Source organism: Diorhabda sublineata, chromosome 8, assembly GCF_026230105.1.
Source record: "Diorhabda sublineata isolate icDioSubl1.1 chromosome 8, icDioSubl1.1, whole genome shotgun sequence".
Classification (NCBI taxonomy): Eukaryota; Metazoa; Arthropoda; class Insecta; order Coleoptera; family Chrysomelidae; genus Diorhabda; species Diorhabda sublineata.
In genome coordinates, this window is record NC_079481.1 from 22,580,871 (window position 1) to 22,598,498 (window position 17,628).

A 17,628-nucleotide genomic window follows, 5' to 3' on the forward strand; every position below is an offset into this window, starting at 1 on the left:
TCATCCATACTGGATCAGTAATGGAAAATGATTTATTTGTATGTGTTTTGGAATCTGGAATTTCAACCGAAATTTTTTCTCCAAAAAAAAGCGACATCCAACATTTTCACTCATTCGTCCGTCCGACAAGCTTCAAATACGCCTATTATTAACGCAACCTAAAACAATAAGAAAAGTATTATACCATAATAACTGTGCACTTGTATAGGTTCTAACACTTTTTTAAATACTTATTTAACCCGGCGTTACATACGTAGAGTTTAGTAAACCCCCGTTGCGAAAAACTCTTTGAAAATGAAACCAAATGTGAAGCTATGCGCGTGTCCGCCTCTCAAAAATAAAAAAAAATAAACCGAGAAGGGCCGTTTTTCCTTACAAGCTTCACTTCGTTTTCTTTTGGCCAAAATCTTCCTTTAGAAATAGTTAGGCAAACACAACCCAACAAAACCACCACAACCCCAGCCCTGCAGATGAGCTATTCCTATATCAGGGCCTACTCAAATAAACCACCTCCCTCACAAAAATCCTCCTTATCGTACCAAATTTAATTTCTCTCTCGCTCTCTCTCTTTCTCTCTCTCTCCGGGTATCAACACACTGAATAAAAGCATACGCTGTTGAAATGCTCTGGGGTGTATTAAATCCCAACTATGTATTCGTGTAACTGATGTTGTAAAGTATTACTTTTTTATATATTTTGAATTCTACGCAAAAAAGTGAAATATTTATAATAAAGTAAATTCAAAGAAGTTAGTTACGTTAAATGATATTAATAGGCTAATGAAATTTTTGGAAGATCAAACGCCTAACAATGACCTGGACAAAGAAACTTGAAAGTGGACGTGATCGAACAAGGGCACAAAACATTATTATTCATTTGCCTGGTGTTAAACAAATTGCAAAAGTGCTTTAGAATGTTGGAACTTTTTTTGCGATAATGAGAGAATCGAAGACATAGAGCCCTTTACTAATATGAAAATTGAAGAGAAATGTAGTAGATGTCGTCGACGAACTATCGTCAATGTACAATGTTTCAAGAAATTCACGTAGATGGCCACTTACAGTTGTTTTCTGTCTTTACTGAGTACAGCTGCTATTAATGCTCTTGTGATATACAGATAAAACAAGATAGCAAATTTTGAGAAGGATTTTTATTAAAATGTTGGGCCTGCAACTGATCCAAGGACAGATTAATGATAGGAAGAATAACCTGACGATACTTCGAACTATTCGTCAGAAAATTGAAAATTTCGACAAAAATAGTGTTGAAGTTCCATCGTCCAAGGTTTCAAAGGTTATAGGAAGGTGCCCAAATGTCCAAGAAGTCGAGATCGCAAAACCAAATTCTCCTGTGAACGCTGCCACTCATTATTAAGCATGGAGCATGCAGTGCTGACGTGTGAAAATTGGGTTAATTCAGACAAAGAGTAATACTAATGGAGTTTCACAGACCCCACGCATGTACTGGTGTAAGAATTTTCCACCTATGTAACGCCGGGCTAAAGATCGTAAAATATATTACCTTTATCGGTAGAAATTCCTTTGAAGCTTTACTTAAAAAATCCTCTAAACTTTTTCTGAAAAATACGTTCGGTTTCTTGGGCCTGATGCCCACATTTTGTCGTTTTAGGAAGGCCAACAGTTTCCAATGTTTCGAAGTATCAGTTTTTTCTTCAATTTGTAGCATCGCTCGAATCTTACTGTACATTGTTCGCAAAATGGGCGGCTTCGTTTGTCTGGTTTGTGCTCCAAAATATGCTAAGAGTACATTTTCGGAACTGGTATTCTTCACCTTTTTTTCTTCGCACCACTTCCTATATAATTCAATAGCTTACTTTTTCCTGCCACGAGCCCGTGTGCTACTGCGTTAGCAGCCTGCCGTAGTTCTGGAGTGGTAAAATCCATCAATTTTTCTCAATTTTTTATTCGCGACTGTATCTAACACAAACTTTTACCCGCGGCTTCTCTCGCATCAAATCCATGAAGTAAGTATCAGAAATCATTATAATAGAAATATATCAATATAATTATTTTATTCCTTGGTTAGTATTATCGATTTTTAAATATTACTATATACAATGAAGTTTCAAAACATTTATATCGCTCTTCTAGCTACCCGCCGCTGAGCATGTCTTTCTAAACGACGTTGGGTGTGAAGAGGTGTTTCAGCAGATGTCAAATCACTTTGTCGCCTTGCTTGCTGTTGTCTTCTCGGCTCTGCATGAACCGAAAATTCTTAACTTCGTACAACTTTTGCTGCACAAGCCCGCGACGAATTTTCAGATAATGTAGATTTACGCTTCTGAAGCAATTTTTAGATATACGCTTCAGTAACAGTTAAAAATAACAATGGTACCTAACCTCAAAAAATCCAAACAGCTGAAACTATAGTCAATTAAATTGGATGGATTAAATAGATATTGCTTGACCGTCGGTAATATCATACGTCGATAATATAGTATTTAGGGTTTGAACTATATTACTGTATGTTAGATGGCGCTGAAGTAGTAAAATGTTGATATTTATTGACATAATATTTTTTATTTTTGTAAAAAATATTCCTTTTTAATAAAAAGTGTACTATGTTACTTCTAGTACCTCCCAGAATATGTGTAAAAAGTTTTATAATTCGTCAAGTAGTTTTTGCGTGAAAGCGTAACATACATATTGGTGACAGTTTTCCACCACAGTAACAATATAGGTACTTGCTTGATATTCTGAGTAATTTTTTGTTAAATGTGATATTTTAGATATTTTCAGAACGAAACAAAGATTTATCAATTTTTAACGAAATATGATTGTTGTAAATAAAACAGTATACAAACCTCATTCCTGTCTCGAGATCATAGCTAACCTGGACCCTTCGCGTCTTGGTTAACTATAGGTTCGTTCCAATCCATCAAAAAACCATTCTCAGTATGGTGACGATTCTGTGCAATAGAGATTACGTGTTCCAACCGGGCGGTTATCGTTATACGAACGATTCTTATTTGTGTTCCAACCGACTTAGGTATCGTTTGTGAACCGTTTTAGGGACGGTCTTTTTGATACTTGATTGATAGCAAGTACTGTTATAAGCTGCATAGCCGGAGGTTGCGCAGAAAATATCATTCAAACGCTTCCAACAGCCGCTTCAAGAACGGTCCAGGCTAGCAGGTTGGAATAAATCTTATATCTAATCTCTCGACAGTAATGAAATTCTTCCCACCTCGGAGAGTAATATACTATTACTGGAACATAATTTTGGGAAATAGGGTTACTAAACGTTCAAAGTACTATTTAAGTTAGTGAAAATTTGTTTTATTTCGTATAGTGTAGTGTAGATATTTTTTATGATATTGAAGACTTGAATAATTATTCTGGAAATGTGGTACCTTCCATTAAACTGAGCTTACTACCATACTCACCGCGGCCCAGCTTGTGGTTAAAAACAACAACTAAATTAGTTTACATATTTACACAGATAACGCAGCGGTGCTAAACATAATCACTGAATCAAAACTGATTCTGTATTGCTACAAGGCATATAATGATCTAGAGAATAATCGGTAGAGGTGCTCTAGATCTATGGATATAGGGAACTAAAAAGACTTGAAATTTACGACGATCTAGCTAAACGTGGAGCCATTCAACATCTTCCAGACTTGATTCTGGGTTGAGAGTCCGTTACTACTAGGTAAGAAACATTTTAAGTTGAGAGAAAGAAAATAAATAAAGGCATACTCCAGTCATTTGGAAGCCAAAATTTCATAGGTGAGACAAAAACCTCAGATTGGGCGGCGGAAATTCTGTAGCTAAAAAGATGGAAGGCAAAGACTTTGATTGACTTAATTACAGTCGGCTATCACTGATATCACCGGTAAAATCGCTGACTTGGACAGCCATTTATGTGAAATGACGGAGGGAACTACGATACATATCTTCTGGAATTGTTTGTCAATGCAATAAAATCAAAAATTTTTGGATTCGACCTAATGAAGAGCTTTGCTTTAAAGCCGTCGACGCCCGGAGACTCTTTAAATTTTGGAGAGGCTCCAGGTGCTAAGGTGACTGCAAACAGACTGCCTGGAAATTTGGAACTGTCAAGCTTTCCCATTCTTAGTATTAGCATTATGGTTACTTACAAACAATGTCGAAGACTGGCTGAGAGATGGTTTATATTTGCAAAGCATTTGAAATTTAATAAATGATTCAAGCATCTATTGCAAAATACTGTTAAAAATATCGAGGTACGAAGAGTAACAAACTACCTTTAGAGAAGATATCAAACTGCTATCTGTTCGAGAAAACCCTAATATCTCTACCAGGCGAATATCAAATGATATTAATTAGACAGTCGTTAGTAACATTGTTCTTGTTCTTGAAGCGCACAAATCGTCATCTAGGAATTACTGCATGACTGTCTTATCGACCAAGTAGACACCAACACAATTCTACTAAAAAACAGTCTGTTTTCCGATGAACCTACTTTTATTTTTTAAGGATATTCCGAGGAGTGATTCGCACTCAATTTAATGAAATCGTGTCTTAATATAAAAACATAATAAATATAATTAAAAAATTTGGAATTCGCTAAGCTAACAAAAAAGTCTCTGTTAACTATAGTATTAGAGTTTAAAAAAAGCCAAAGGTAAACAGTTTAAACAAAATTAATTACTAAATAAAAAAAAATAAATGTTTGACAAACAAAAATGTATGCTAAAAATAAAAACTAAGTTTTTCAAAGATTATATATAATGTTCCTTTTATTTGTTATGCGTAATTAGTAAATACCGTAATTATTTTTTGTAAACAAACCATAGCTTTAATGTCTGTCAGAATAGGCTCCAAATGTATGCAATTTTTAGCAATGAATTTTTTTAAATTTAATGCCGCAAGGTAGGAAAAAATTTAAATTTAGAAAATACTTCTAAATGCTGAAAGATTCCATGGAAAATAATTTTTCTCGAACGTCCTTAAAAGGTGAGGAAAAATTGTCAATATTAGGCGGATGAGAACACATAATAAACGCCCTGAAATAGTGAATTTTCGGTATGGAAATCAAGTTATAGGTTCAATATTTTCTGAGGCTTCTATTTTTGATAAGATGTAGCGCCTCCCCATTCCTTAAGACTTGTTCGCAAGTATCTCGATGTTGTAATTCTAGTTAGACGAATAAGTAAGAAGGGAACCTGTTAATATTTGGATATTAGACAATTTTTGTACTACTTGAAATTAGCATGTACTAATTTGTATGGACTGTAGAATAAATGAAATTTCTTAAATTATTGACGTGGTTTATTTTTATGTTCCGAATAAACTCAAAAACGAGTCAACTGATATTCATGAAAGTAGGCATATATATGTAATTTGGTCCAACTTAAATGATATGATAGTTATTATTTAAATTAATGGTCTCAATAACTGATAATAAACTGATAATCAACGTTGATTGTTGTTATTGATCGTAGTTTCTATAAGTCTAGAACAGATGGTAACTATCTCATAGATGGCGCCACACTTTCATGTGATATATTTCCCTAGGCTACACACACTACATGTCTTATTTTGCCTATACCACTTAACGTCGCTTCTTTTAAATCATTCTTCATTTTGTCTTCGTTGCGTACATTACTTCGAATATTTTTTTTTACTTCTAACTTACAGTTATTCAGAGAACAGAGAAATTCATTCACATTAAAAATTCATTTACTATTTTTAGTAAAATGCAACCCAATAAATCCAACCTTAATGCCTGTAGCAAGAAAACTCGATGTGCACGTGCTGAAAGAGCTCATGAATTAGTCGAACAGAGAGCAGAAAGAAATGCAGCTCAAAGAATTCGTACTGCTGAAATTCGTGCACAATCGTCGACACGAAAATGCATTGATAACCAGGGGGGCACGTCAACAATACATAGATTCATATAGAGGATAAAACCGAGAAAATCATCGAACAAACCGCGCATTAACACGTGGATCATTTGTTCGTCTTGCATTTAATTATGAACCAGACATCAATCACTCGGCTGATTCCAAAGTTAATGTTGGTGCGATGGACAAAATATGCAATTATTGTCAGGAGTTAAAATTTCGCAATGAATTACCGAGCATGTGTTGCGCATCAGGAAAAGTTGTATTGTCACCACTCCACACTCCACCTGAACTTTTGAAATCCCTTCTTTTGGGCATTTCAAATGAATCAAAATTATTTTTGCGAAAATTCAATTCTTGCTTTCAAATGACGTCGTTTGGAGCATCCAAAGTTTGTGATTTGTCATCTGATGGTCGTAATTTTGAGACAAACAAAATTCAAGGCCAGGTATATCATAAAAATGGATCATTGATGCCAATGCCAAATTAATATCCAAAATTTTTTCATATCTATTTAATGGGCACTTGTATTGTCATTAGAATTATTTCAAATCAAATCTATAGAATTTAAAATTGGAGACTTCTTTATTTAATTTACAATTATGTCAGGCCGATTTAACAAGAATATACCAAACGGACAATGGAACTACATGATGCTCAAAGATTGTCGATTAACTGCTAATGGCGACCCAATATAGCTGGTTTTATACCATTTACACCTTCTACTTCTTACTGTCGAAGGCTCTTATTGACTGGTGACGAACGCGTTTAAGATTACCCAAAACAAAAAACCGAGAGAAATGGAGGGAATTTTTAAAAAATTAGTACGATAAAAGAGTCTTAACTACACGCCGCCTCACAACCGTAACGTTAGATAGACATGAGGATTGAGTAAGTAAGTAGGGAAGAGTCAAATCATTTCGAGAAACGTTCAATAACAGTTGCCGAAAATGAAAGGCTGGAAGGCCCAGTATAAAAACTGCCATTCAAGATTATTTACCGAGACTTATGGCTCATAGAAATCCTCGTAATACCCCCAGAAACCTGGGAAAAAGATTTTTTATTGATAGATTGTTTTTGTAACGATCTCAACAATAAGGAGAAGAATCCGTATTAGTAGTTTAAGTACTAGAGTACTTTTAAGGAGAGTGAACATTAGAACACGAAGTTTTTAAGATCTCTCTTTTGGATTTTTATAATGAGCGTATGTGAAAAGTTGGTTTTCTAATACTAAAATGGCAAAAATGCAAAACTTAAAACACGAATTATCATATATTTATTATAAAATAGTAAATGGAGAACATTATGAGCATTTTTATTATCATTAAAATAAATTACCTTCCGTGAGCCACGTGGAGTTAAATAAATTCGAACGAATCAAAAATTTTTATACCTTTTTCAACGTTCGCCCGAATTCTTCGAAAATTTATTGAAATGTTATTCTAAATTTCTTGTTAGGATGTTTTCCTAAAGTTTATTAATAAATATACACGCAAATGAATATTTATGCGCCTGAAAGCGTAAGGTCGAAAAATGATCCTCACGTCAGTTTTTTTTTGAGAAGGAAATATTATTTACACCATTGAAAAAATCAAAACTTTTTCTATCAAATTCCGCTGAAGCACATTTTGGGGCACTAAAAACTTGAATGTTTTACGCCGATACTTCTTAAAATTGTTGGAAACTTTATGCCCTATACCATGATACAACTAGAGTTCCAAAAACATAAAAAGGACAGAGTATTGAATGGATAAGAAAGATGAATCAGGAAGTAAGAGTCAGAATTTTTTAAAGAAGTCTCAGCAGTGAACCCTGCTGCTTAGTCCGAGTAAATATCTAACAGCTCTCTTTTGTAGTTTGAAGATTTTCTCAAATTAACTCGCACCACACGTACCCCAGAAGGGATGCCCTTCCCTTCGGAGATGCGACTGAATAAGGGCATAATAAACTGCTAATGAGGTGGATACGTTCAGTTCTTTGGAAACTGATCTCAGCGCAAAACATGAGGAACTTAGTTTTTTATATAAAGCGGCAATATGTCTCCCATTTCAAGGAATTGTCCACAACAAAATTTAAGAATGTTACATCTTCAACGACGTTAATGTGGTTTTATTTAATTAAAAATGCTGCAATTTATTTTTATATGATAAAACTTTGATTTTAAAAACGTTGAGAAAATTAGAATCGCACCAACGTAATGCAAGTCCATCAGATAAGTATTTATTTTTGATATCGGTAATTGTACTCTTCTAAAACTACGGGCATAAAGAAGAAACTGTATAAGTTAGCATTAGTATTATGGAGATTTGAAAGCGGATCATAAGAAGGAGGTATAGCATTTGATAATTTTTTGGCTACATACATCATTTACAATGCACCATGTTTCTTTAGAAACATTACGAGAATATCTTTGGCAGCTTTTATTATCTTATGATAAATTTTTCTGTATAGTTTCACGTAATTTTTGAAGAATACACTCCGAGAATTTCCTTAGATGAGATAAAGATCGCATGCTCTTTGCAGATATACGTGAACCTTTAGTGGACCAGGGTTTATATTGCTTATTTTTAATACGCCCGAGGAGAAAAGAATTGGATGCCAGTTAGTGTTTTTTTTTGAATCTAGAATATTCGAAGTCCACATCATCAGAGAGCATGCTCCAGTCAGTTGTTTGAAAACGGTGTTTGATGTTTTGAGAACTTTTTTAATATTGAATTTTACTTAAAATTGTACTGCTTCATGATCGGAGAGACCTGAATTAAAGACAGTACTGTCGGTGGATTCTGGATCATACGATGACACGACATAGTCTATAGGACTGGTATGACCATACCAGAAGATTTAAAAATTGAATGAAGACATCCTTGACCAGCACACAAATTGGAATAATCAATATTGAGATCGCCACATAGAATTAGTTTGCTTTTTAGAGGTAAGGCCTCCAGTAAGGACAGTAGTTTGTGACAGAAAGTATGCACGTCAGCGTCAGGTGTTCTGTAAATACTAATAATATAGGAGTCATAAGTCTTGTGGTAGACGATAGAATATTCGAATTCTTTCTTAGATATATCATTGAACTGTGTCATTTCGGAAAAGTCGTTGTGGATATGATCATAGCACCTCCATTAGATAAATTAGTTTTATTGAATCTGGCTGCTGTGGTATCATTTTTGACAAAAATAGGCTCATTATTATTTAATCATTTTTCAGTATATTCAGTAATGGCAACAATTTCTGGAAAATTGAACTCCTAGTAAAAGATACAGTTTATCTGATTTGTGTCTGAGGGATTGAATATTAATGAGAAACAGGCCGAGCATGCTATCGTTCAGTCTTTTATAGGGTGCTTGCTTCTTTGATTGCGTCATTTTAATTAAAAAACTTTTACTTTTACTGGTGAAATACCAAGAAATATACCAAGAGATTTTAACAATAAATTAAAAAGAAAAGAAGTGTCAATTAAAGGCAAATAGTAGTCAAGGCAAAAATTCGGTCACAAAATGACAAGAAACTATAGGAAATATAATTACGAAAAAGATAAAGTAATAGAGAAAGAAAAAGTTATAGAAGCAATTAAAACATTTGATGCTAAAATGATGAAATACACAATAAACAGAATCACTAAATAAGATAATGAAAAAATGATATGCCTATATATGAAAGTTGATACAAAAGAAATTGCAAAAACTACCGAGGTATAAAACTAACAACCATACCAAAAAAATTATTACCAGGATAATGGAGAAATGAATAGAGTTCAAGTTAGTTCAAAGACTCACAATGTGGATTTAGAAGTTGGAGAAGCACCAACGGCTCAATATGTACATTTTGACAACTACGTGAGTTGAAAAAATTCGTTTGTGCTTTACTTATTTGGAGAAAACATTTGACGAAATAAATGACAATATAAAATCGAACTATTTAACCGTGCTACAGATCTGAATGACAATAGAAATCATAAAAGCAATGTACAAAAATAGTGAAATGTGATACGCGCAAATAACATATAATCGAGGAAATTAACCACAAAAATAGATGTTGAGTAAGGGTGCGTAAAAAGTAAAATGAAACAATTCAATATTCATTCAAGGGCCTAGAGAATGGAAACCACGGAATTTATATTCGTAGATGATTTGCTATTATTAGCGAAATAACGTAAACTGGAAATATTGGAATAAAATGAATATGGAACTAAATATCCACGAAACTAAGAGCGTGATAACAGCAACAAAACATAAACTAAATAATATTTATGTACAGGAAAAACAAATCGGACAAATAAAAATTTGTGAGTATCTATGTGCAATAATAGAAAGTAATGGTAGGAAATAAATTCAAAACTAAGAAAATACATATAAATGCAACGGAAATAAGATTTCTCGGAAAAATAGAAAAACTGCGAGGTTTAGTTTATGGTGTTAAGGTGGTAACAATCTCGAACTCAAAATGCCCTCATTATCGCCTACCGATGGCAACAACTTTTAAGTAAATTTTAGTAAATTCGAACTGGTGTGTGTGTGTTACTCTTCTCTTCTAGCCGTTTTCTATCCTTTGGATATAGGCCTCTCTCATATTTTTCCAGTTTTCCCTGTTCTGTGCCACTTGGTACCAGTTAAGTCCGGCTGTTCTCTTGATATCATCATACCATCTTTGTTGTGGTCTGCCGGTGCTTCTTTTCTCCCCCCAAGGTCTCCATCTTGTTATTTTTCCGCTCCAGTTGGTGTTATTTCGAGCAACATGTCCGGCCCAGTTCCATTTAAGACTACCTATTCGCCTCACTATGTCCTCGATTTTGGTTCTATTTCTTATCCACTCATTGGTTTTATGGTCTTTAAGCGTTATTCCTATCATTTTCCGTTCTATTGATCTTTGGTGTACCTTTAATTTATTCAAGATTTTCTTTGTTAGGACCCATGTTTCACATCCGTAGGTTGTTACTGGGAGAATGCATTCCATGTAAACCTTGGTTTTTAGTTTGAGGGGTAGGTTGGAGTTGAAGACGTGTCGCATCTTCCCGTAGGCCGCCCATCCTAGATGTATTCTGTGGTTAATTTCAAGTTCTTGATTGGTTTTACCCAATGTTAATTCTTGACCTAGGTAGATATAAGAGTTCACTTTCTTTATCTGTTGTCCTCGCACATTTATACTCTCTTTGTTTGTCCGTTGGTTTGTCATGAATTTGGTTTTAGAAATGTTCATTTCTAGGCCTACTTTTCTTGCTTCTTGTTGTAGTTCTATAAGCATGTATTCTAATTCTTCACTGTTTGGGGCAAAAATGGCAATGTCATCGGCAAATCTTAGGTTACTTAGTTTTTCTCCCGATATATCAATTCCTCTGTCTTCCCAATGTAGGCTCTTAAAAACGTCTTCTAGCACCAGTGTAAACAATTTGGGTGACACAATGTCTCCTTGTCTAACGCCTCTTTTAATTATGATTTCCTCAGTGTCTTCATATAGCCTTACTTTCATTTTTGAGTTGTCGTTTAGTGTCTGTATAATGTCAATATATCGTTGGTCTATTCTTGCATTTTCATTGACCTGATAATTGCCCAAAATTCAACTGTGTCGAAGGCCTTTCTAAAATCTATGAAGGCAATCCATAATGGGATGTTATATTCCGTTACTTTTTCGTTCAGTGTCCTTACGGTGTGGAGATGTTCTATTGTACTCATGCCTTTTCTGAAGCCCGCCTGCTCATAGGGTTGGTATGCGTCGAGTTTGAATTCAAGGCGGTTTGCTATTATTCTCATAAAAAGCTTGTAGATCTGTGATAGCAGGCTGATTGGTCTATAGTTTTCTAGGTTGCTTGGATCACCTTTCTTATATATCAGTATGACTATCGCGGTGTTCCAATCCTGTGGTATTCTTCCCTCGGTTAGGCATGTATTAAATAATGATTTAAGCTCTCTTATCAGTAGGCTTCCACCTTCCTTCAACATTTCCGGTATGATGTTATCGTCACCTGCCGCCTTTCCGTTTTTTAGTTGATTTAAAGATTTTACAATTTCTTCCTCTTCAATCTCAGGTAGATCCTCGGAGCCAACGTTACATATCCTGTTTTTATGGTCACTGTTTGCTTTTCTAACATACTCATTGTCTATTTTGGACTCGTACAGACCTGTGTAGAACTTCTCTGTTACCTTGAGTATCTCTCTTCGATCTTCTGTTATGTTACCTTGTCCGTCTCTCAATTTGATCATTTCTTTTTTATGTGCGTTTTCTTTTTTAAAGATGTTCAGACCTCTGTTTTGCTGTATCAACTCCTCTATTCGATTTTCTTGATACTTTCGTATGTCCTGCTTGGCCATTTTCCTTGCTGTTTTGTTTAGTTCGGCATACTCTACTGTATTCCTTTTGTTGTCTTTAATGAGCTCTCTCCTTCTTTCCAGTAGCTGTTTGGTTTGTGTTGTAAACTTTTCTATTCTTTTAGTTTTTGATGATACTAAACTTGTAGTTGTTTCTTTCAGTTCTTTTACCAGTCTATTGTTTGTTTCGTCCAAGCTCTCGTGTGATGATGTTGTTTCCTTTGTTAGTCGTTCTGTCAATCTTTTGCTATATATTGACTTGTTGTCTCTTATTGTATCAGGATCTATACGGTATTGCGTGCTGTTGAATTTTTTTGCTCTTTCCAATTTTGTGTTTAATACGATCCTGCACCGGACTAATCTGTGGTCGCTGCCCGTATTAAAGGAATTAAGAACGTCAACTTCTTGGACGATATGTTTATTTGGTGTCAGCACGTAGTCTATTTCGTTTTTTGTAATTCCATCCGGGTTGGCCCAGGTCCATTTTTTGTGAGGTCTTTTTTTGAAAAACGTATTCATTATGTATAGTTGTTCTTTTTCCAGGAAATTTGCAAGCATCGTCCCTCTTTCATTTCGTTTCCCCAGTCCAAATTGTCCAACATACTGTGAGCTATTACACTGCTCTCCTATTCTTGCGTTGAAGTCTCCTATTATCAGCGTGTATCTTGTCTTATTTTCTGTTAGGCTCTGTGTGATTTCATCATACAGCACCTCGATCTCTTCGTCCTCATGACTACTTGTTGGGGCATAGATTTGAACGACTTTAATTGTTATATTGGAGTTAATCTTAAGTGTTATGTATATTACTCTATCTGATATGGTTTTAAGTATTTGAAGATTTGGGGAGATTCGTTTGTTGACAAGAAAACCCACACCACCCAAACTATTATCTTCTCTTCCTTTGTAGAATAGGATATGTCCTGATCTTAGTCTAATGGATTCTTCACCTCTTCTCCTTGTTTCTGATATTCCCAGAATATCCCAGTTTATTCTGTCCAGTTCGTACTGTAGTTCCGTTAACCTTTCCTCATTTCCAATTGACCTAGCGTTATAAGTTGCAATGTGAAGTTGGCAGCCTTGTTTTACCCAGGGATTCTTAGCACCCCCTGCTCTACGACTGGTCTGACCGCTACCTTGGCCAGGGTCGTTCGAGCCGCTGGGCACTGGGGGCCATTGTTTTTGGTATGTCTTCATATGAGAGGGGTTTAGCCATAAAACACCACGTTGGCCAGACGTCTTGGTGAGTGTAGGTTCAGCCGCCCCTAACCTGGGGAGCCGTCGCTGTTTGCAGCCGCCCACTCTGGGTCAGACGCTGCAGATTTTTCCTGTTGGTCCACGGGGCGTATTTGATTTCCGCCCTACCACCCATATCTGGGAAGCATTCCCCTATCCGCCACCCGGGGACGCGCTCTCTAGGAGTTACAGGCTCTCCCGAGAGTGTGTTACTGCTCTTTCATTATTTCTATTACCAATTTTTAAGACAATTCTGTATATTCCTTAACTAGTATTTTCTATTCACTAGGTGAACAAAACGAATAGTACAAAACACATTTCTGTCTATTATATTTTGAAAATATAAATTTAGTTTTTGTATGGGTTAGAGCAAACGCTGAATTTATATTTTGAAAACACAACCAGACAGACATCTGTTTTATTTTCTTTGTTCTGTTTCCCAAATTAATAGAAAATACGGATGTAGGCGTTGTAGGTGAAAACGCCGTTTTGAAATGGAGACTGATATTTTCGAATTGAGTGGGAGGTCATCAACAAACTATTTTTTTTTTGTTATTGACCGTGGCTATAAAACAGGAGTGACTACTGCGCCACTATAATTAAAGTCTCTTTATCGAAGAAAAATAGTGATCCAAAACATATTCACGCATAATGCACGTGATTAGGGTCGAAGACGCCAAAGCCGAGCATGTTAACAGCACCGCACTTAAGAAATAATTTGCAGTTTCATACATCAGATTAATAATATAAATTATAAACAATTATTATTACAAAAATATACAATGTAAACGTGAAGTTTGGATTAGATATAAAGTAAACGGTCAAAATAGGGAACACATTCATTTAAAAATCAGGTACTAATAATATTCGAATTTTATATATGATTATATATAGCATTTCATTGCTAACACCGAATATAGAAACTGAAATATAATATGTGTATTAATACATTAAAATATAATCTTCAATTTTTACTTCTATAAACAAATTTTCTTATTCCCCATCAAATGATATTGAGCTTTCACTGTCGTCAACATCTATAATAAGGAACTCAACATGCACATCAATGACAATGTTTATATTCCACATTTTAATTTCAACCTTGAATACTTGAAAGAAGATACTTCCGAAATATTTGCCGTTTAGGAATAATGTCATCCACAGTCTGGTCATCATTTTCTTACATGTCATTTTTATAAAAATTCGTAATCATTTGTTTTTCGCTAGCGTTAAAATGAAACTTTTTAGTTCTGTTCTTAGGCGGAGTATAGCTAATGTCAACAACTTCATCATCTGTTTTCGTGTCAGACATATGAACAATCTCACTGCAGTACGATAATACGTTGCCCTCCTTGTACTACACTTAATCTAACGGCTTCTTCAGTATTGCGACGCTCGCTCCTCTTACGTGACTTTTTATTTATGGTATATTACAGTGCCACTGTTTAGACCAATAACGATGCCACGTCGTGTTTCGCCAGGGTTGTTCACGTGCTGATCACGTGCTGATCACGCACTAGTTGTTGTTTTGATTTACTATTTTTCTTTCATAAATAGACTTTAATTATCGAAATATTGAAAATATTCGACGAAAATCGTAACATGCTACTTCATCTACATTATACTTCTTAAATTATTTTGAATGTTGTTTACATAACTGCAATAGTTCTTTTTTTAAATAATCACAATTTCTGCCACAAATTTTTTAGTTATTAGTCAATCGGAAAGCTTGTGTTTTTGACATTTAGCGTTGAAATACTAATTTATAATAGCATTGTGTACACTACCGTTAAAAAGTTTTTGCCGACACTATAGTCTGAGTGATACACAACAAATAAAAACAATACTATTGATTTCGATATTTATATTTTAAGGAATATATGATAATAAGAATATAGTAGCAATAAAACTACAGTCTGTAATTGTTTATTGTATAATGTTTGATTCATCAATGTAACCCCCTCTTGCTTTTATTATTTTGATGCACAATTTTGACATTCTCTGTAACAATTTCGACAAATATTCATCATCCATTCCATTTATTTTTCAGGATATTCCAAAGATGTGAAGTAAAAATAGGACATTGCTTTCAGACTTCCCCGTCCAATTTGTCCCACAATATCTCAATAGGGTTGCGGTCGGGCGACTGACTGTCAACTTTTTACTTCTAGTACATACTTCCTTCCCAATTGTTTCAAATACTCTTTGCTTACCTTAGTGGGAAGTTTGGGATCGTTGTTGATCAATTTTATGCCGATCAGGCGCTGTCTACAAGGTTTTACATTTTCATTTAATATTTTTATAGCCTTTTTTCTCCTAAATCCCTTCAATTTTCACCAGGTCTCCAATTACCCTTACTACAAAACATCCCCAAACCATCACCAAATCTCCGTCGTGTGTTACAGTCGAGTTACACATGTATCTAACATCCGTTTTTTCCTATGACTCGCGCACAAACACTTTTCTCTTAGACCTAAAAACCTCAAACCTTGTCTCATCACTGCATAAAACTCTCTTCCACTCCCCATGGGTCCAATTTTTATATGCTTTATCCCACTGCAACTTCTTCATTTTATTTTAACGTTTTACTAGAGGTTTCTGCACTACCAGTCCAGTTTCTTTTAATGTCACTTTCACTGTAGAATTTCTCGAAGGAACTGACTGAGAAAATATAAACATGGGCTCGTATAAAGTAAACAAATAAAGGACACTATTATTTTTGGTTTGTAAGATCCCGTTTCGACTTTCGCTTGACAATATAAAAGAGAAATTTGTTGAAGTGTATTATTTTGAAATTTAATGAATTACATTCTACAGTAAAGTTTTCATATGTACAGTTAAATGGCAGTCCAATTTCCCAGAAATGTGTTTGTAGACTTTTTCCGTTTTATTGCACAATTTCAATTGATCAGATCGTATTCTATCGCCAATTATCACAGAACTAATAATTCTACGTGTGACAATTACAAGACTATAGAAATATAAATCTTAATTAAAATATACACAATCTACATAACGCTTTCTGCCTATTAAAAATGTTAATACTTTCAAAGAAAATTGAGAGCTACTTAAAGTGATCTGAAATTCTGTATATTTCCTACCTCTAGATATTACATAATTTATGACATGAATTGAAATAATTTTTTGAAAATTGTTGGGAGAAAATCAAATAATACTAAAAATTTTATTTTAGAAATTATCGTTCATTGATGCATTATATTGGGGTTCACATCTTGGTTTATTTTCAAATAACTATAACCTATTTGAACATTGCCCATGCGAAATATAATAAGATGGCTATTAGGTAACGAAACTAGCACTGCTATAGAAAAAGTAGGCACGCGCCAAATGTTAACGACTGTCAGTGTAACTCTTTAGCATGAAACCTACTCGAATGCGATGCCTACAGTGTGTGTAGATAAACCAGTGTAGCGGTAGCCTTCGTATGGTATAAGGGCAGTTTTTTGTTTTGCCATACAAATGATCTATGTAAAAAAATGTAGGGTTAGAGAAGGGGTATACATTGAAGATAATCATAAATTGATATACTTAATATCAAAATAAAATGTATTATAACACTAGTCTCGTTATTTAATAGCCACATCTAGTATATCTTCTATTTTAGTAGGTATTTTGAGACTGTCAAGTTATTATTTAGTTTTGAACACTAAACAACTGTTTGTTTGATAGAATAGGACAATTGTAGTGAATTGACAACATTACATTGACATTTCTACTCAGGGATTATTAAATATCCGATATTTGAGGTGCCTGAAATCAAAAACCGCCAAATACATATTTTTTCGAAGCTGAAATTGATATTGTTTCTCATAGATTTTTCCATGCCTAATTCCATACAACTGTTATGTTGTAGCAAATCTTGCCACATTCTAGTGTATTTGGAGGCCAGAGTTGAAGTTTAGTTGCAATATCCGCCAAGTCCAAGACAATCACGCCATTTTCACTTTCAATATCTGCCAAATTCAAATCGAACAAAAGGAGCGCTTAGTTTCGTCACGTGATTACCCTTGATCCTCTGCGAGTAATTTATTCTTTATGTTTTATTTTTGACAGGGTATTTGGATTTATTGAGACAGATTTAAAAAAGAAAGGCATTATTCTTAAGCCAGAAGAGTATGAAGAAGTTCTGGGGAACATGGAACCGTTCAAGTGTAAAAAAAACTGAACTTGTAGCTATTCGAGTTCAATCCATCAAAAAGAACAAGAAGAAAAGTAACA

General features: G+C 34.6%; 2 protein-coding genes across 5 annotated transcripts in view; one reads left to right on the forward strand and one right to left on the reverse strand.

Moving 5' to 3' along the window:
* The window catches only part of LOC130447227 (facilitated trehalose transporter Tret1-like), a 103,577-nt gene that overhangs the window by 17,521 nt on the left and 68,428 nt on the right, over window positions 1-17,628 (forward strand). The window lies entirely within an intron of this gene.
* LOC130448281 (craniofacial development protein 2-like) lies at window positions 11,368-13,350 on the reverse strand. Its single transcript, XM_056785567.1, has one exon. The coding sequence runs from the start codon at window positions 13,348-13,350 to the stop codon at window positions 11,368-11,370; it is 1,983 nt and encodes a 660-aa protein (XP_056641545.1).